Here is a 20,094-nt window from a genome sequence, read left to right as displayed (position 1 = left end):
GTTAAGTTTTGTCAAAATGATTGAAAGCCACTCGAATAGCTTAACCTCCCAGTATCTTCTCTGCACGCATGCCAGTGCCATCAGTCTTTATTGAACATAGAGCTGCACGATTTGAAACTGGGGTGATTTGAAAGAAGATCTGCCCCACTGTAAGGTCAGTAGAATATCATTTGTGAGCTAGGACATTTCTGCAGTTCTTGCTATTTGAAAACAGAGTTTGCCTTAACCATATATTGTGCTTTCTAGGATTGGGATAATATACTAATCCATACTGAGATTTTGATCATATTTTAATATCATGTTTGCAGCCCTTCTAAGTATGTGTAGATGTAAGTAAGCACTGTCTACTCTACTGTACAAGGCGTAGCTTGTGTCTTCCAAAATAGGACAAAGAATGCACAAAAGATGCCAAACGGTATGTCACGTAGGTGGAGGAAACATTCATTTGATGTGATGAACACAACAGTGCTTCAATGTCTCCAGGACACACTGTGGGAATGAAACAGATGGCCAGTCAAGACTCAATTCTCCCTGAATTAAAGCCGGAGACTTTTCTGTCTCTCCTCCTCTCTGGGTGACACTCTCCCAGTGGGTAATGGGACACTCTCCAAGACCACATGCTGGTCCTCGCACATGATCAGCCAGCAGAACCAAAATAAATCTTCAGTGTATTATGAGGGACAGCCTCTGGGTAATAATGACATGGGACCTAAAGAGCTGAAATAAAAATCCTCATCTTATCCTGAAAAAGTAGGACAAATATTCTTCCGCTCTCTTTTCCCAACCTAAATCAACGTGTTGTGCAACGTACAGTGTTGCGGGAATGTGACGTGTTACATAGAGGGTGTGGCAGATCTTTTTCTGTATGAGCGCGTGAGTCAGAGCCTTTGACATATTTATCCGTGTATGATTTTGCGGACTCGTGGCCCTGGGGTTCCTCGGATAGTGGGTGTGAGGCTGGATCTGAACAGCCTGATCCCATCGGAAACCACAGGCATGTCTGGCTCTCTGCCAACTGCCGCAAATGAAATGTTTGGCAAAAACAAAGGGAGATGAAATATTAAAGATAGGAGATACAGACATTCTGTGTAATTACTCAAATCACGAGCGTGCTAGTGAGCTGGCGTTATCCTGCTTTAGGAACGTTTTGTTGCTTTTGTTTTCTCTACCTATGACTTGTACTGATGAGTCACTTTTTTTTACGTAGTCCAACTTTCTTGGAGCGTTTCCACTTTAAAAACCTACTTTCAGGTTGACAACCCCATTAAATCAGTATGTAAGAATATTACTTGGTTACTTCATTTTGGAGAAAAATGAAATACATCGACTGTGCACTACGGTTGTGTTTTTTTATACGAGTTATATAGTATGAAATGTTACTGCACGCTTACACATGTTTTTTAAGCTTCATTAAAGTGTCAACTGTACTGTGATAAAACACATTTAAGCTGGTGTTAATAAACAGATACTTTTTTTTTAATTAAATCGCCATTTCATGGGTTGAAAATGGCTCAACAAATCAGCCCTGAACCTCCCAAGGCCAATTCTGAGATAGACACCAGATGATATTTATATTCAAAGTTAAGTTTTTATAATAAAAAAAGTGTTATTCACCACGTATTATCTAAATCACACATTCATGCCAACCCAACCCCCCCCTCCAGCCCCTTGCCCACAAGAGAAATGATGCAGTAGGTGGAGTTACCCTCAGACCTGTGGGTACATTTGCAATTAAACTCCAATAAAAAAGGTTCCTAAAGCAAGTGTTGACCCTAAACTGGTAATAAATGGTGGTTCATACACAGATGAAGGTCACAGCTATGAGCCCTCAAAGCATCCAAGAGAGCAGGAACTAAGAGAGTAAAATATACGACCTGTGACAGTAGAGATAAAGGTGTGTCACGTCCCTTTTAAATATTTTGGCAATGGCTTCAGCCGCAGTGTTTTAGTTTCATCTTGTTACTGGCACACTGGTGTGGAGTATCTCTAATGGGGGGAATGATCCTGTGTGTGTTCATTGTCTAGAGTCCTTTGTTTCAGATCGGTTGTTATGATGCGAATGATGGTGACTAGAGAGTGTGAATTGGTGTGAGGAGCTCTCATCTGCAGTGATAAGAGCTTTTTGGAAGTTTCATGCAAGGCGGTACCCATGCTTCTTTTTGCATGTAAGAGCCCACCATAATAAAGACAAGAAATCAAACGATCGCTATAGAATGGGGTTCATGCAGAGAAGGGTTACACACATGAGGAATTAGCTTCTTTTCTATTTAAATAGTGCATACATAGACACACAAAGGTCTTTTTACTAATTACAGTAAAAATATGACAAATACTATAATGGATAATAGCAGTATAAGTCAGAAGTAAAACTACATCATCCAGTGTTTCCCATACATTGATTTATTGGTGGCGGGTCTAATGGATAGTGAGGTGGGTTGATGATCGGAAGGTTGCAAGTTCAAATCCCGCCTGGAACACCACTACTAGTGTGCCCTTGAGTAAGGCACTTAGCCCTCAGTTACTCCAGGGAGAATGTCCCTGTCATTGTAAGTCGCTTTGGAATAAGGCGTCTGCTAAATGCCTAAATTGTCAATTATATTTTTGGGAGAATAAACCCCACAGATCCTCAACTCCGGTGTGTCTCACTCATTAACAACACAACACAGAGCAACAAGAACGTTGTCTACAGTAGCCATGAACTTGCATGTGTTTTCTTATTTGAGGGGGGGGGTGGATGCGTGGGCCACCCAAATAGGTTAATACACGTACTGCTTTCGCATATCACACATACAATAAGGCTTTTTTTGCTTATACTGCCTGTAAATATATGAGTTTGTATTTGGAGCAAAGTGCATGTATTGGCAGTTGAGTGCTCCCTCGCCCCTGGTATTAATGATTAGACCATAGTAACAGATTCCTAACATGTTTGCCCTGCTGGGGGACATGGTAGTAGTTCATTCAGCCCCACAGCTGTGCTTTGTGTGCCACTTACAATATGAAAAGCAAGGAACTTCCTATATGGAAGTGAGAGCATTCAAAGTCTGTGGAAGATTGATCGCTTATCTGCATGTGACGGGAAGTGGAGCAGAGAAATCTTCTAAAAACCTGGGCTGGCAAAAGCTTGTGAACAACCTGCTCATCTGGTCTGACTCAAAGGGAAGTGGGCTGTGTTTGGAGAGGGACAGAGCAAGAGAGAGAGCGAGCAGTGCCTGAGGTATCTGTGATGTTTCTGTGATGTCAGAGGAGGGGGGGTGGTTAAAGGGGCGCGGCCTGCTCAGCTGAAACTCTTGCAACACCTATCTGGCTCCCTGAGAACAGACAAGAGAGAGTATTGTTCGAGGAAGCACTAGCCCTGTGGGAAACTCTAAAGATTAAATACAAACCTGAGGGAATTCAGCAGGGATTTAAAAACAAAAAAACCACGGTAAGCCTTTCTATTGTGTCCAACTACTAGCTGTTTGAAATAGTCAAGGGGTTTGAATGTGTTTATTCTCCTTGTGCTCCTTTTAACGTTCTCCTAAATGTGTTGAACCTGCTCTACAGGCAGCCTGTCACTGTGTGAGCCACACTGCTGGGAAGTGTAATGTGTTACAGTTAGTGCCAAGTTTAAATATGCTTTGAAAATATGTTCTCTCTGCTTATCGTCATTTCTTACCCCAGGCACAGTTTACCTCCTGGGTACGATTTTATATATTGAGTTTTTGTTTGGAGTAATTTAAGTTCTTACCTTTTTAGAATGGAGTACGGTGAAACAAACATTTTCTCCTACATTAACCTCACGTCCCACTGTTGTGTCTCTTCTTGTTACCTACATTTGAGCAGTGAAGAGTTGTTTACTGGCTCAGAATGAGTTTATTGAACACACTATCAGTGGAGCAGATGTTTCATCCTGACACACAGAAGCCCTTCCTCTGTTTCCCTCCACAGCAGAAGGAAATGAGAAACTAGTATAGCTTGCTGCCTGGCTCAGTTTGACTCCCTGCATTATATTAGCTTCTGTGTTTGACTACCTTACACAGGACCGGCTGGCCCGCTGAGCCCCATTCACTGCTTTAGTTGTTTCTTCTAATGTTGCAAGTTAAGCAGAAAAATTGTGCTAAACGGCGTGCTGCTGTGGCTGAAGCAAAACCAGTGGTTTCAAGATGTATACCACTCATTTGGGAAGCCTTTCTGATTACATTGTTGCGTTTTACAGCCAAGTTATACCTCTGTTAATGTCGAGCAAAGCCTCATTTTAATCAATAGCCCTGTGTTGTGTATACTCACGGATCTGTAATGTCTCCCTCCCCTCCCCCCCTTTTATTCCCAACTGTCTCTCTGCAGTTGTATCAGTGGAAGCAGTTAGAGAATCTGTATTTCCGCGAGAAGAAATTTGCTGTGGAAGTGAACGACCCGCACAGGTCAGAGAAAGGTTTCATTTATCTTAACTGATCTTAGTAAGTCCTTTCCCCCTGTTTGTCTGAAGTGCTCCAATTTGAGCTAGCTTCAGATGTCCTTATCTTACACCTTACACACTGAAGGGCATCCACAGCCAGCGGGCCATTCAGGACACCGTGTTAATGGCTGTAGCTGCTCTGTTAAATGCTGTTGTTTAAAGGCCGCTTTATTATTCTAATGCTGTTGTAAGACCTCTGCCCTTCACACAGACTTCCATGTGGCTCTCTCAGCCGCCAGAGCTGTTATTAAATCCCACTGTCTGCTCTTCAGTTAATTATTACAGAAACAGCCTCACATTTAATTAGACAAACTGTGTTATCTTTGCTGAACCCATCTTAATTAAAGACTTGTTTATCAACCAGTGTTTGCAGCTGTTTTGTGTCTCAGAGCAGCACTGAATGTTTGTGTCATGTTGTTGCTATCTTTCTCAGAAGGACAGTGACCAAGCGAACGTTCGGACAGACCGGTCTGGTTATTCACACATGGTATGCCAGCCACTCTCTGATTAAAACCATCTGGGTGATGGCCATCAGTCAGCACCAGTTCTACCTGGACAGAAAGCAAAGCAAAGTGAGTGTCTGTTGTTTCCTCCTCACACTTTCACTCACCATAGTTCCTGCTGACTCAGATATAGTTTGAAATCTAATAATACCTTCTAATACTCATCCTGTGTAGACATCTTACCTTGTAACGTATAAAGTGACTCACATTGGTGACAGACCAGGTACATGCGTCTGTGTGTTAATCATATTTTAAATTACAATCAGAATACTTCTTATCCCGCGGCGAACATTTCGTTTTCTGACAGTTGCTCCATTTTGGAATAAAAAAATATATATATTTGAACATGCGGAGTAAGTAGGAAGTCAAAGTAAAATGTCCAATATTAAAAGCTGTTGTATTAACATAGGAAGATTAGATACAAATGTGCACATTATACAACATGTACATTACAATTTACATAACATGTTTTAAGGAGGTCACGCATTGATGCTGAGAGTGTATTGATTGGCTGATATACACAGTGTGCTTGTGTTCCTCTCTGTATAGTTTATAAGTAATGACACTATCATGAACTTCATTTAGAGTGATTCCATTTATTATGATGTACCTATGAGCTATATTGCTGACCTGTTTTTCACACCGATTGAAACACACTCATCACCTCATTCTCTCAGTGTGAATATGGACTGATTGAAGCTCATGAGGTTATTGTGAAAGTGTGGCAGCGTGGTGTGCTGGTGACTGTTCATCATGTGATCTACTGCCTGATCCGGGTCCTATGCTTGTGACTTGTGTCAACAGCGTGATGATGGGAAGTGACAGGCCACCAGTTTAATGTAAATAGATCCTGTGTTACTAAGGGTTATGTTGGAAACTGTTGCTTCATTGGTTTAACGTGAATAGAATCACTGTTATTTATTGAGCTTGTGGTTGGTAGATGAAATGATTGGTAGATTAAGTTGAGAGCTTCTAACTCCTCTGAGTAATAAATACTTTGATCACTATGCTAATAGAACAGGGAGAATAATATAGTTGAACTTGGTGTGCCTATTGTTGTTAAAGGTGGGGTAGGTAATTCACTTCAGAAACACTTTTTGTTATATTCCATGGAATGCTCTTAACATCCCGATAGCAATGAATACATTAAATGCTTTGACAATAAATACATAATAAAATGTCATCTGTGGAAGCCGTGGCGCTGTAAAAAGCACGACCAATCATCTGAGCCGGCCCGGCTAAAGTAACTGGATGGCCTACCTGCCTGTCAGCCTTCCATCTGTGCACAAACTTATCTCGTGCCCTCATTGGTCATGTGCGCGTTCGTGTGTGTTGGAGGAGGGAAGTCTGAAGGAAGAGGCAGATTTTTTTCGGCTGCGTACTTTCAAATTCTAGCGCACTCGAGCTGGTTTCTCCATTCTTACCTACCCTACCTTTAATATTGTTTTTTTAATATGTGATTCATGATCACATTATTGCTTAAAAATTACAATTTTCATTGAAAAATCATAGTGTGATTTATTTAGTTAATATACTTTTGGTTTGACATTGTTGTCGTTTTGTTATATATCTCTTTTCTTTATTAATACTGCGGCTTCTCGATTTGGATATTGCACTAATCTATATCTGCAATTTTAATAGAATTCCAATCAATTGTTCATCCCCTATTATTACGCCTTGTATGTAGCCTAAGAGAAATCATATAAGGCTCAAAGCAAAATACAATTCTCTAAAGAAACAACATACTATTTTTTAAAAGCCCGACCATTAATAATACATAATAAAGCCCACAGTTTGTCCACAGCCTAGATCCCTGTCCGAGTGTTAAGAGCTGGCTGAAGATGCTGGTGGTCCATGTGTTTGTGTTTATGATGCATATTTGCTGAGCAGCGGGGCTATTATACAGTATGAGCGCTGTGTGATGTGCTCTCCCTGCTGGAGATGGATGAGTGTGCTGCCGCAGTCAAATGAGGTTATTCAGCCACTGTGTCTCTCGAAGGCAGATGGTGTGTCATCCAGGAATAGAGCCCACACTGATTGATGAGAGAGCAACGGGCTTTGAGTACCCAGCATGCAAATGGAGCAGCCCGCTTTTTGCAGCGTACTATCATTAAAATGAAGTACTCCCAATCCCTCCCTCGCTGCTGCTGCTGCTGCTCCACATCCCTCTTCCCTCCTGCTAACTGTCCCTCCTCTTCCCCTACAGTCACAGATGACCACAACCCGGAGTTCAGGAGACATCGCCATGGACCTCACGGAGATCTGCGCCCCGCGGATCATCAAACTCTCCAGCTTAGAGAACCAGCTCATTATGGCCAGCAACGGGAGCCTCATCTCAGCCGGTAAGCAGAACCTGCTAATGGCGTCTGTTACATCATCAGGATAATAATGATGAGTGATGATTGATTGCTATAATTTCTAGTTAATGAGACGGTTGCTTGTTCCAGGTTCTGCTGACTCTGAAGTCACAGATGAACAGAAGAAAGACAAGGTTGTCGATTTGAAAAATAAAGCGAAGAACCTCCAAGACACGCTGAAACAGAAACTTGAGGAACTGAAGAAGATCTGCTTGAGAGAAGCAGTGAGTGTCTCTCTTATTATTATTATACACATATACCCACAACAAACATTACAGCACCTCCCGAAAATATCAACTCAGCTGACTGTTGAATATTGTTTCTAATCTGCAGGAGTTAACAGGCAAGTTGCCCAAAGAGTATCCCTTGGCAACAGGCGAGAAGGCTCCTCCCGTACGACGCCGCGTCGGGACAGAGTTCAAGCTTGATGACCTTTTCCCCTACGATGAGGTTGGTGTTGTTTCGTTGTGATGTATCACTGTTATATAAAGTCACTCTTTGTGGAAACACAGGGTGTTTCTCAATCGCGAGTACGCTTGCTTGGTAGCACATGTCTGCCGAGCATCTTGCTTCAGAAGCGAGGCAAGAATACTTCCTGCCATTCGGAAAACAAAGCGTGGAACAGGCTAGCAAGTGTGCAGGTGTGCATCATATGAGAGGCCCCGCCTTACATCTTCCGCCACAGATTTGGGGAAATTGGTCCGTGCGCAAAGCATTGTGGGGATTTTAAGGCCGCGAAGTCTACTCATGTGCACACTCGATATTTCTCCAAACGGAGTACGCCGGACTCGGTAGATTTCCAAGTATACTGGAGATTGGAACAGTACTTCGGCGGCACTCGATGACGTAGTATGCTTGAAATAGTGGCTCGGAAGCAGCTTTACTCGCGATTGAGAAACACCCACAGTGTTGGTTTACCTAGAGATCATGTGACTTGCTCAGGGTGTCCGCGGGGTCTTAAAAAGTATTAAAAGTTGATAAATCAATTTAGCGAAAATTAAGGCTATTAAAAAGTATTAAACGGCATTTTCCAAGGTATTACATTGTGTAGCTTTTCAATAAGTATATAAATTGTCCAAAGAGGTATTCTACAGTGTGCCTGAATGTAATCATTGCGTAGGTGTGTAGTGTGATTCTTTGTAGTTTATTTATGGCATCCCGTTGGATTTGACGTCATCTGAACAGGACATTGCACGCTCACTGCTTGATAGCGCGCAAAGGTCCGTTTACGCCGGTTGTTAAACAACATCGTTATGGGGAAATGCAAGTTTGCGTCCAAATGGTTGGAAGATAAGGAGGAAGGGCAATCAATACTGTATATAGTAAATGTGAGGTAAAGTGTGTCGACAATGTAACCGGTTAAAACTCAAAGCGGCGATGAGGTCTTAACATGTATGGAAAGGGTCTTAAAAGGTCTTAAAGGGTCTTAAAAGGTCTTACGGAGCGTCCACACAGCAGCGTTAAAAAAATCTTGGAGGTGGGCGTATCTGAAGCTTGGGGATTTTTTGCGAGCAAGGCACCAACAACCAATCACATGAATCTCCCGCCCCCGACATACGAAGCAAAAAAGCCCGAAGTAAACTGGATATAAACTCCCCAAACAGGCGAAAACCTACCACTGTCTCTGCCACCTCCCTCCATGCCTGGCTCCTCCGGTTTGTATCCCGGTAGGTAAATAGGGACTGGTCATAAAGCACCGGGTGATTCCCTACCGCTAATTTCTCCTCCATTTTTTGGAATATGAGGAAATGACCTGCGGTATGTCTCTCCCAGCATACACGCGGTTTGATTGGCTAGCGCTTGAACTGTCAGATTTGCATAAACGGGATTTGATTGGCTGACGCTTCCACCTCAGCTTCAAAAGTTGAACATTGCTCAACTTTTGAATCCTGAAAATCTCCGCTCTGCTTCCCACAATGCAGTTCGGCGAAAAGTGAGGCAAAGTGACGTCACCCCATTCAAAGTGAATGGGCAGAAGCGTTGGAAGATTTTTTTAACGCTGCTGTGTGGATGGGCCGTTACATTTGACTTCAGGATTCCTGCATATACCCTGTTGTTGAAATAAGGCTTAAGATATTACCTTTTTAATTTGAGGCTTAGATGAACTAATGTTTGCATGAAACATGTTGTGAGGTGTAGCTGGTTTCCATCTGTCATTTGGTGAAAGGAATATGAACAAGAATATGTCAACACATTGAAAATGGAGATGTTGGAAGTCTGTTTGCTACCGTTGACAGGGTCTGTTTTCATATTTCGGGAAATTCCCCATCTCACCGTATGTTTGTTGTGTGTTTCTCCCCGCAGGACCCACATCTGAGGAATTTGGAGAGCAGGTTCGCCCTGCAGCAGAAGATCGTGGAAGCAGCCATCAAGCTGTCCAACGAGGGCGAGCTCGGGAAGACGGTGAAGAAAAAGAGAAGAAGCAACTGCCTGGACGCCATGAGGAAGCTGGAGGAGATCGAGAAGGAGATCAACGCCTACCGGGTCAGGAAGGGGAGGAAACCCACCCAGAGGGCCTCTCTGATCATAGCAGGTACGTTAACAACAGCAGAGGGAACAAATCTAATCTATGTTTTGGTTTTCAAAGATTCTCTGAGGACTGTTTTTTTACTCTTTATCCTTTTTTCTCATCTATTGTCAAAGATAGGACCGTTATTCAAATTGTCATAGTGATTTTTTCCATTACATATATTTTATTGACCAGGTTGTATTATTCTGAATGTATTAAGTAATCGTCTGTTTAATACTAACTACTCTCGTTATGTGGAATAAGTAATAATCCCTTTTCTCTCTTGTGTTACCAGACGACGTGAACCCTTCAGACCTCAGCTCTCTATCGGACAGCCTCACTCTGGATGATGGTGAGTGCTGAGCCATAGCCAGTGTGCATGTGTTCACTCACTCCCACCCTCCCCCCTACCCACTGCATTTCATATCCATTTTAACCAAGCAATCACTTTTTATCCCCCAGATGATGAGCTCAGTTCCCAGAGGCAGCGCTCCAGATCGGTTCAGTATTCCCCGAGACCGCACCACGCAGACACGCTGGACATCCACTACAACAACGACAGAAGGCTCTCTGACCAGCAACCAGACAGCAGGTACACAGATACCTCTGACACCCGTGAAATATATTAAAGGTCACCTATCATGCTATTTTAACCCTTAGATGCATGAGTGACTGCACCCTACACAGTTCCACAAGTGGGTCAAAAAGGACCCGTATTAGAATATTATGTGTTTTTATGCCATTTTTGTCATTTTGGTTAAGTAAAATCACTTGTATAATATTTAGTATTATATTTTGGTTCACACTAGAAATATTTTATATTTAATTTGTAACTATTTAGAATTTTTGAATTTTTTTTGACATTTTGAAAAAAAACGTTTTGAACATATTGATGCAAAGATTTCCACTATTCTGAGACCCTCACAGTATTCCAGTCCCTTTTCAAAACTCATCTCTTCTCCTCTCATCATAGCCCACCCCCCATCAATCCATGCCGGTTGATCAAGTTTGATAGTCCTATACCCCCCACCCTAACCTTTCCTTATATTGTAAAGCGATTTTGAGTCCTTGAAAAGCCCTATAAAAATATAATGTATTATTATACTGACAGGTATCAGATCTTGCTGTGTAAAATAATCTTCCTGAGAGGTGTCACTTGTGATGTAGTCTGTGTGGTCTACAGTGAATGTATTCCTGACAGCCACAGGTGATAAGAATCAAAGGTTCCCAGAGGATTCCATAGAAAATGCATGCGGGTCATTTTTGACCCACTTATGGAAGCTTGGGGTAGTAATACAAAAACTACAATTTCATAAAATGTATCAAATGTAAATTTAAAATTTGAATGTCATGATATCCAAAACATGTTTTTTGAGGAATAGCTGGAATATGAAATGATACAAAAATGTAATTACAAAGATACTTCAAGAAAACCACCTCACCGGGTCAAAAAAGACCCACTTATGCATCTAAGGGTTAAGGCAATAGCAAAGGTCTCAGATATATACAAATATATAAAAAACATGTCTATGAAGTGATTTGCTCAAAATACCAAAAGATCACCCATTCTAGCCTCATATCCCTCCGTTTCAGCAATTCTGGATCAGCTCCGTTTTTAGAGATGTGGGTACGGAGGAAAGGAGAGAGGGTTTTCTTTTCTGACGCCTTGTGAGTTCCCCGACACACCGGGGACACATACTTATGTATAAAACACTTCAAAAAGTGCATTTTGCATAATAGGTCCCCTTTAATACGTTGAATCTCCAACGTGTCTGACAGTTGTTTTTGTAGATGAAGCTAGTTCAGACCTGTAGACATCCAGATCCAGAGTTACATTCCTGCCAGTCACCTCCTCCCTCCTTCTCCTGCCTCTCCAACAATCTGCCGCTTATCAGCCCAATGCACCCGCTTTAAAAATAGATGGGAAAGAACATGTCGCTGCCTGTGAGGGAGCAGACAACAAAAGGGAAAAGGGAAACAGGAAAGTGGACCTGGAGTTTAAACGGCAGCCACTTCACGACTGTTTACTCAATTATATGTGTGTTGCTCTCGGCTTCAAATATGTTTTTTAATAGTTATTGCAATGAAATCATGACGTTTTGAACCTGCATTTGCACATTTTCTACTCAATATAAAGACTTGAATAATAGATCATTCCTTCCCTCGTATTAAAACATTTATAGCCTCAGAGATTTATTCCCATTGTATACAGTAATAATGCTTGCTGGTGCATAAAAGGAAAGATCAGTGGACTATGTAACGGCAGCCATCCAGGTGTAAGTGATCACTTAAATGCATCCAAGCAAACCCTGGGTGTTTTTTTCCCCTTCAGTTTTGACAGCAGAATGCCCTGAAATAATTCCTTCTTATCTGTGTTTCAGATTAAATTACGGCCAGGTCCAGGAATCAGTCCACTACGGTCACCGCGATGCCTTATCGAGCCACAGCAGCCTGTTCAAACCGGCTTCCAGACAGCCGCGTGACGCCCGCAGCATGCCCCCCACCCCCCTCCTCACCCGCAACGCCTACAGCAGCAGCCAGCTCAGGTACAGCCCTCATTCACTCTGTGTTGTTACTTTTTTCACTCTTTTGGTGCAAATTACAAATCATCCTGGTTGTGCATTTGTGTGCAGTTTAAAGGATGAACAGGAAAACACTTGATTGGTTAGCTGGTCGGCTGTGTAGTGACTGGTCGGCTGTGTAGTGACTGGTCGGCTGTCGGCTGTGTAGTGACTGGTCGGCTGTGTAGTGACTGGTCGGCTGTGTAGTGACTGGTCGGCTGTGTAGTGACTGGTCGGCTGTGTAGTGACTGGTCGGCTGTGTAGTGACTGGTCGGCTGTGTAGTGACTGGTCGGCTGTTGTAGTGACTGGTCGGCTGTGTAGTGACTGGTCGGCTGTGTAGTGACTGGTCGGCTGTGTAGTGACTGGTCGGCTGTGTAGTGACTGGTCGGCTGTGTAGTGACTGGTCGGCTGTGTAGTGACTGTTCGGCTGTGTAGTGACTGGTCTGCTGTGTAGTGACTGGTCTGCTGTGTAGTGACTGGTCGGCTGTGTAGTGACTGGTCTGCTGTGTAGTGACTGGTCGGCTGTGTAGTGACTGGTCTGCTGTGTAATGACTGGTCGGCTGTGTAGTGACTGGTCAACCGCTTAGAGATGTCCCGCCCCTTAGCCTATTACGTAATGTCTGTTGGAGTGTTAGCCAATAGACAATCCTTTGTGCCTGTAGCCATTAGGCTGCTCAACAATGGGTCACAAGTACTGGACATAAAATACACACTGTTTTCACACATACATGTCAATATATCTAATATGTATATATGACCTAAATGTGTATATATGTTATATACCTATATCTTATTTTAAAGTTACTGTATATCATTTTATTTCTCTCATCTGTGTGAATCGTGTTTTTCATCCTTACTGAACTACTGAATTTCCCCATAGGGATTAATAAAGGTCCATCTTATCTTATCTTATCTTAGAAGTGCAAATGTTAAGTAGTGATGTCATTATGTTACAGAAGTTAAAAAGGCCTCTTTAAGTAAATGTTTTTAACTGGTGTTTTTTATTACAGATCGGAGGACGTTCCACAACATTTCCGCCAGCGCAGTGGCAGCCTGGAGTCCCAGTCTCAGCTGACGGAGGCCGAGCCCCCCGTGCCGACCTTCAGCTTCACCCCCGCCCGACGCAGCAACAGCACCGAGGTCCTCGACGACGGCTCCTCCTACACCAGCCAGTCCAGCGTGGAGTACAGCGTCCCCGGCAACCACACGAACAGGCGCAGAGCTCGCGGCCGCCACAGAAAAGACATGTACGCCAACACGGGTAGCATGCCCAACCTGGCTCAGCCCGACAATCGCCATGCCAACCAACCGCGAGCCAGACCCACCACCACGGCCTACTATGTGACGGGTTACCCCAGCTACCCAGAACCAGAGCCTTACGCTAACGGAGTGTACATGTACGACAACGAGATGGAGGGACACTACACCGTCAATCCTTCGTACCACCCAACACAGCCAACTTATCACAGCCACGAAGTGCACGGTCACTACGGGCACGACGAGATGGACGGCATGTCGCAGAACCCGTACGCCACTTTGCGCCCGCCCAGGAATCGCCAGGTCCCCCGCGGCAACGAGCAGCCCGTCAAGAACTTCCAGAAAGCCATCGTGGCAGAACATTTGAGAGGCTGGTACCAACGCAACGCACAACAACAACAACAACAACAACAGCCTGCGTACGGAAACTACGACTACGACAGAGGCTCGCAGCACAGCCTGGGCTATCAGACCATGCCTTCAGCCCAGAGCCACAACCACAGGAACATCGCCTACTCCTCAGGTGAGATCACTGCGCCGTGTGTTATGGATTCCAGCTGGGATCACCCGATACATCAGATATACATTATTGGATGATGTTGAGTAAAAACAAAACAAATGGTAGATTAGAATTAGTGCTTTGTAGTTGCTGAGCAGCTCAAGAAACCACCAACATTTACTTTTGAGATACTTTATTCAATATACTAAGTATTGACACGGCCACCAACTCACCCTTATTTTATTATTTGATCACGCTGCATTGTGGACAATTATGTGTTAAAAACAACTGCAGGATTCAAGCTAGTTAACTTAGGTTGTTGAGATGATTTGTTCAAGCTTAAAATCTGGTTAATTGTCAATTGTTCTTAATGTGTTGAAATGTTATCTTGTAAATTGTTGTTTGTATAAAATATCTATATCAAATCGATATTAGAGAGGGAACTATGCCCTGTTAAACTTTTGTACTTCCTCTTAAAGCGTAAAGTATACAATCATGTATTTCCTTATGATTCCTATGTCTATCTTTACATATAACTATTAATAGATGGCAATAACAAATTAAAATGATAACATTTCTATTTTTCGACGGTCTATACTGACAAATGTTGTGTTAAAACGTTAGTCTGGAGCCTGATATAACAGCTGCTATAACGAGACAAATCAAAACGGAAACAATCACAAAAAGGTCTTCAGGGAATCTCTAGTCTCCTGCATTGTGCTGTCGACCCCGTTTCCACATGAAGGTCAGATGCTGACTTGTACCATTTTTGTCTCCAGTGTCCTCAGCGTCCTTGAGTGGAAACTGGCACGGTCACATGAGTGTTGGTAGTGCGATGTCAGAATACGACATGCCCGCGCACGCACCGCAGTCCTACTCGTACAGCACAGCGCCCTACAGCCACTCCGCCCACAGCAGGTGAGAAAGAAGAAAAAACACAACTTGGCTTTAACTCAGCGTCTTATCCAATAAGCCACTCTCTGATCCTCCTGATCCCCACAGCTAACACTACTGTTCATTACCCAGAATGGCTGTTTACAGAACAAAATAAGCTGCTTTATGGGTTTTTAACAACAATACTGTGCTCTGATGTGTAGCCAATGTGACCATTTCTTCAGTTTAAGTTTGGAAAATTTGAAAAAAAACGACCATGTGGTTACAAGCAGGGTTCATCTGAGGATTATCAGATCTGTGCACTCAGTTCCTCGGAGCTTAAGACGTCTTCTCCTCCCTAACTGTCCACCGGCCCTGCTTTCTTATAGATATGGCGCCTCCCAGCTTTTAAAAGGCTCCTGGCTCAGCCCCGAAGGCCAGAGGCGCTGTGCCCTTTTCCCTGCTAGCTCTTCCTCCTCAGCTTCCTCCTCCCCGCCCTCTTCCTCCTATCCCTCCTCTTCCTCCTGCTCCTACTCCCCCGGGTGTCGGGAGAGGCAGCTTTCCTCCAGCCCTTCACGACCAAACTCCTCCAGAGGGCACAGGCTCAGTAAGGTGTCCTTTGCTAAAGGTAGTTCATAGTAAGTAGACGAAAACGCCCGCAGCCTGCGCGTCGTCCCCTTTGTCTGCAACGTGACTCCATAGTCTTGCTTGTCCGTGTTTTGAAGTGTGTTTGACTGATCGCTCATTGTCATGTATGATAAGGTAACTGCATGGCTTCTTTATAAAAAAACATGCCTGCCTTACTTCCTCTTCCAGCCGGCTTTTGTTGTCACACAGTTGTCACATTTCTCTCAACATAGTTTGCCTTCCTCTCGGCCCACACATTGTATCCTAGTCATCTTAGCCATTGCCTTTCCTCTCACTCCCCTGCCTCATGCTGGCAAACCGCCTAGGAGCTTTGTCATTCTTTAACTATCATTTAAATTAGCTGACGCCTTTATCCAAAGAGATGTACAATACGATAAGTTAGGGCTGTGCGATGATGGCAAAAATCCTAATCACGATTATTTTGGTCAATAATTGATATCAAGATTATTAAAAACGATTATCCATTTACTTTGAAAACAAAAATGTGAACAGTATGTTTTTAACAGTTGATTACCCTGAACTTTAAGTATAATTCAACTGAAAAACCAATAAAAAAAATTGTTTTAAATAATAATAATTACATTTTTTTTTTTTTTTTATAAATATAATAACTGTTTTATTTCGCTTACGTTGTTTTCGTAATCGTTGCAAGCCAAAATCGTAATCGAGATTAAAATACGATTAATTGCACAGCCCTACGATAAGTGCAAATAAACCATAAGATTCAAAATAAGGACAAGAACAACAGTCCTGAAATATTCACTTCAAACAAGGTTGTTCTGTACTGCTGCACAAGTTCATCTCTTAGGTGCTGCTCTTGCCAAGGTAAAGCGAAACAAGTGGCTCTTCAGTTTGCAATGGAAGATATGTAGTATCTCCACTGTCCTGATATCAGTGGGAAGCTGTTTTCCCAGAGCTGTGTACAGTTATGACCCAGATAGTTGAGTCGGCTTGCCCAAAACATTCATAAAACAGTCTGTTCTTCAGATAATACCAGGACAAACAGTGTCAGAGAGCAGTGAGGACATCTTGGCGTCCATCTTATCAGGTGGATAGCTCCCATCACTCCCTGCTGGGAACAGAGCCTGCTTTGACTGGTTATCAAATGTTGATTATTCTCTTAGAACTAGCTAAATACTCGGGACTGGGTGAGAGAGCTTTTTCACAATTGGTTGGAGCTGTATCACTTCTTTGCTGCTAATGTCTTTCTCAATGTTCTGGCCACAACTTCCAATGATTCTTCAGTGTCGGACATCAGTTCGAGTTCTCCAGTGTTTCGCCTTGTGTTCCAAAAAGTTTCATTACACCGCTCACCCTTGACCTTTGCCCCCTCTCATGCGCAGATGTCCCCCAGAGTTTGAGAGGCGGAGCCGTGGTAGGATGGCGTTCCCTGCACGGCCTTTAGAGTGGCGTGGTGATGTTTCCTATGCTACCAAACAAGAGAAATAAACCCCCCCCTGTCCCCTCCCATTATCAGTCCCAGCACAGCAGAAAGGGTGAGAGACGAGAGTGTAAAAACTCCCCCTCATGGTGACGGTGATGTGTTTTTGGATATCTGTGGCAGTGTGGCAGGGACTAACAGAAATCATCTCACATTTCAGATTTTGTTTGCTGTGTTTCCCTGGGTGTTTTGTGGTGGTGGGAGAGCACTTGTGTGGCAGAGGAGGAACATGTGACCCCTGAAATTCAAAGGCTATGCTTGTGTTCAATGCCTGCGTGCATCTGCTGTGCTGTACGGTGAGAATGATTGACCCTGGGTTTGACATCTGTCTGAAACTGAGATTGATAACAACACGCCTGACACAAACCAGAGTGCGTCTTATTTCTCTTAGTTTAGTGTCCTGTAGACAGAACATAATCAACAACTATTTCGGTTTGATTAGTCCTTAAATCTTCCACTAAAATGGCAGAAAATATCTCGGTTACAAAGATGTCTTGCTTGTCTCAGTTTTGTATCACAGTAAAGTGAATATACTTGGGTATCGAATTGAAAAAACAAGACATTCTTTTACATTTCTTGGACTTTGAGATGAGCATTTTTCACAATTTTCTGACATTTTATTGAACAATTGATCAATCGATTAACCCTTAAAATAAAAGGCAGATTTTTTGATAGTTGAAACAATTTGTTGCAGCTCTAGTTTCTTAATCTTGGCACTTAAAAGCTCAAATAAAATAGGACAATGTTGACAGCCCCAGGGTCAATCCATTCTTAACCAATCACAATCTTCATTCACTTTTCCATCTGTCTAATGGGTTCCATCTTGTCTGTTTCTTCCAGATCCTACATAGATGTCAACCAACACCCGCACGTCAGTGACCAAATGCACACGAACCCAGAGCCGGACGACAAGATACAATGGCACGAAGATTCAAAACCGGGAACAATAGTGTAGTCGCCGTCTGTCATCATCGCGCTGTTTGAATTCATTCACCTTGACAAGCTGTCATTGTGCCTTAGACTGCACTTACCTGTTTTTCTCTGTACGCGAGGATCCAAAGAATGAAGGAACTTAACTTTCGTGAGAGTAAAGGAATCTGTTGCCAAACTGACCCACAACGCTGTGATCGTACCGAACAAAAAAAGCCCACGGGAGCGTCTTCGTGTCTGGATTGGGAGTGCTTGTGGTGATGATGATGCACTGAAACTGTACCAGGACCTGCTGTGGACTGTGTGGTGGAGACGAAGGGAAAGTGGACTTTACAAAGCGAGGATTACTGAGCCGCTGCGAACAACCCTCCGCCACACACATGTATGAACACTGTAACCATGAAGGATCGGACAAGGAGCGATAAGGACATTATCCAAAAAAAATGAAGGATTGAACTCGTTATGAATGAGTCAAAAGGTGATGGCTACTTCCTGGAACACTCTGCAGAGCCAGTTGTATTGTAGCTTGTTACTAACACCCACCATACTCTGTGTTTGTCATTTACAAAGTATTCTCACTGTCAGTACTTACAATACAAATGAGCCAAATACTTGTCACCATTCTGAGTATTACCCACACTTAAATATCACTGCCACATCTGATCAGTCACTGCAGAAAGACTTTTTTTATTTGAACATGGTTATTTTCATCCATGCTGGAAATCATGGACTGGTGCTTCTAATTTCTCTCAAGAGAATGAAGCCGTATGTAAATGTTGGTTTTGTAAATACACTGGTTCCGTCTTTTTTTAGAGCATTTTTATGTATTTGAAAAGCATGTAATATATAGTGAAAACAATGGTTGTTAAGCTGGTTCTTAGTCATTTGTACAATTGCATTTGTTTGAATAAAAAAAATCAGCATTTAGATCAGTTTAGTCTGTTTTCACTCATATTTATAAAATATATACTTCCCCCGCAAGGTTACCATTTGTTTTTCAGAGACAAAAAAAAAAGGGTTTTCTCATAAACGAAGAATAGGGGATCCGGGTTAAGTAAAACTATATGAAAGCATCTGTTTACAAACTCACAACTTGTGCATTTGTTTACACTTCTGCATAAAAAGCATTACGCTTGCAAAGGCGCGCCATTCGTTTTATCATGTGTGGTTTTAGTGAAAATGCACGTGTTACTAAGCACAGGCCTGAATAAAGGAGACTTGTGTAATACTGCACAATCTTTGTGAGAGTTTGATGTTTTGACATAGTTTTACTTTTGTCAAAAATTATAAGATTTACCTCAAATCATCAGGACATTTGTTTCTGATGTTGGATACTTAATTTGACGTGCAGGCATTAGATTTCTTTAGGTATCGAAGGAAACTCATGAGGAGTATCTGATCAAACAAATGGTCATTTAACCCTCCTATTGTCTTCGTTTCCCCCCTTACTTTGGTGTTCGCGGTCAAATTTGACCGGTCCTGTTTTAACTGCTATTACATTAACACAAAAACCATATCACCAAATTTCATTTAACACCCTTTCAAACTGTAAATATTGTATCAGACTACTGGTATACGTAATCATGAAAAACTGCAGTAAATATACAAAGAATAGACACTGAACATGTATTGTGTGTGCCAGGTGTGATCCATGTGGGGGGATGGGCACATAAGAGCGGGAAATGTATCAAATTGTTCTGTGTGTTTGTGTGCCAGGTGTGATTCACATGGGGGGATTGGGCACATAAGGGGGGGAACACATCTAGAGTATGTGTCTGTGTGTTTGATCTGATCCGGATGGTTACTAATTCCTTTTCTTTATGGCGGTCATTTTTGACCGGGAACACCATGGGTGTTACAAAGTTGACTAAATCATCCAAAATTCAATGAAAGTGGTGATCAACAATTGTATATGTTCAAATGTCTACTGTGAAGGATATCATAAAGCCTTAATGCAATCGAATGTAAAACAAAAAAGTTATGATTGATGAAAGTAGTAAATCAGTCGATTTGACCCGAAGACAACAGGAGGTTTAACGGAAGAATGACTCCTTTAAAAGTAATGTAAAGACTCTGTAAC

General features: G+C 42.6%; 1 protein-coding gene across 3 annotated transcripts in view; it reads left to right on the top strand.

Annotated features, from left to right (window-relative positions):
• The window catches only part of LOC117475451 (FERM domain-containing protein 4B-like), a 55,576-nt gene extending 36,635 nt beyond the window's left edge, over nucleotides 1-18,941 (top strand). Inside the window, exons 12-24 of one of the 3 annotated variants that reach the window (XM_034121663.1) lie at nucleotides 4,324-4,400; nucleotides 4,869-5,007; nucleotides 7,145-7,280; nucleotides 7,386-7,519; nucleotides 7,629-7,745; nucleotides 9,600-9,828; nucleotides 10,100-10,156; nucleotides 10,267-10,396; nucleotides 12,186-12,350; nucleotides 13,377-14,146; nucleotides 14,902-15,040; nucleotides 16,987-17,139; nucleotides 17,925-18,941. In XM_034121663.1, coding sequence (XP_033977554.1) covers nucleotides 4,324-4,400; nucleotides 4,869-5,007; nucleotides 7,145-7,280; nucleotides 7,386-7,519; nucleotides 7,629-7,745; nucleotides 9,600-9,828; nucleotides 10,100-10,156; nucleotides 10,267-10,396; nucleotides 12,186-12,350; nucleotides 13,377-14,146; nucleotides 14,902-15,040; nucleotides 16,987-17,092 — 2,199 coding nt within the window. In that variant the 3' untranslated portion in view covers nucleotides 17,093-17,139; nucleotides 17,925-18,941. The remainder of the gene's footprint in view (nucleotides 1-4,323; nucleotides 4,401-4,868; nucleotides 5,008-7,144; nucleotides 7,281-7,385; nucleotides 7,520-7,628; nucleotides 7,746-9,599; nucleotides 9,829-10,099; nucleotides 10,157-10,266; nucleotides 10,397-12,185; nucleotides 12,351-13,376; nucleotides 14,147-14,901; nucleotides 15,041-16,986; nucleotides 17,140-17,924) is intronic. The other 2 variants (XM_034121661.1, XM_034121662.1) reach the window with 2 other exon arrangements.
• The last annotated feature ends 1,153 nt before the right edge of the window (nucleotides 18,942-20,094 follow it).

Source organism: Trematomus bernacchii, unplaced genomic scaffold, assembly GCF_902827165.1.
Source record: "Trematomus bernacchii unplaced genomic scaffold, fTreBer1.1, whole genome shotgun sequence".
NCBI classification, from domain to species: Eukaryota; Metazoa; Chordata; class Actinopteri; order Perciformes; family Nototheniidae; genus Trematomus; species Trematomus bernacchii.
Note: the sequence above shows the minus strand (reverse complement) of the source record. Positions and strands in the feature narration are given on the sequence as shown.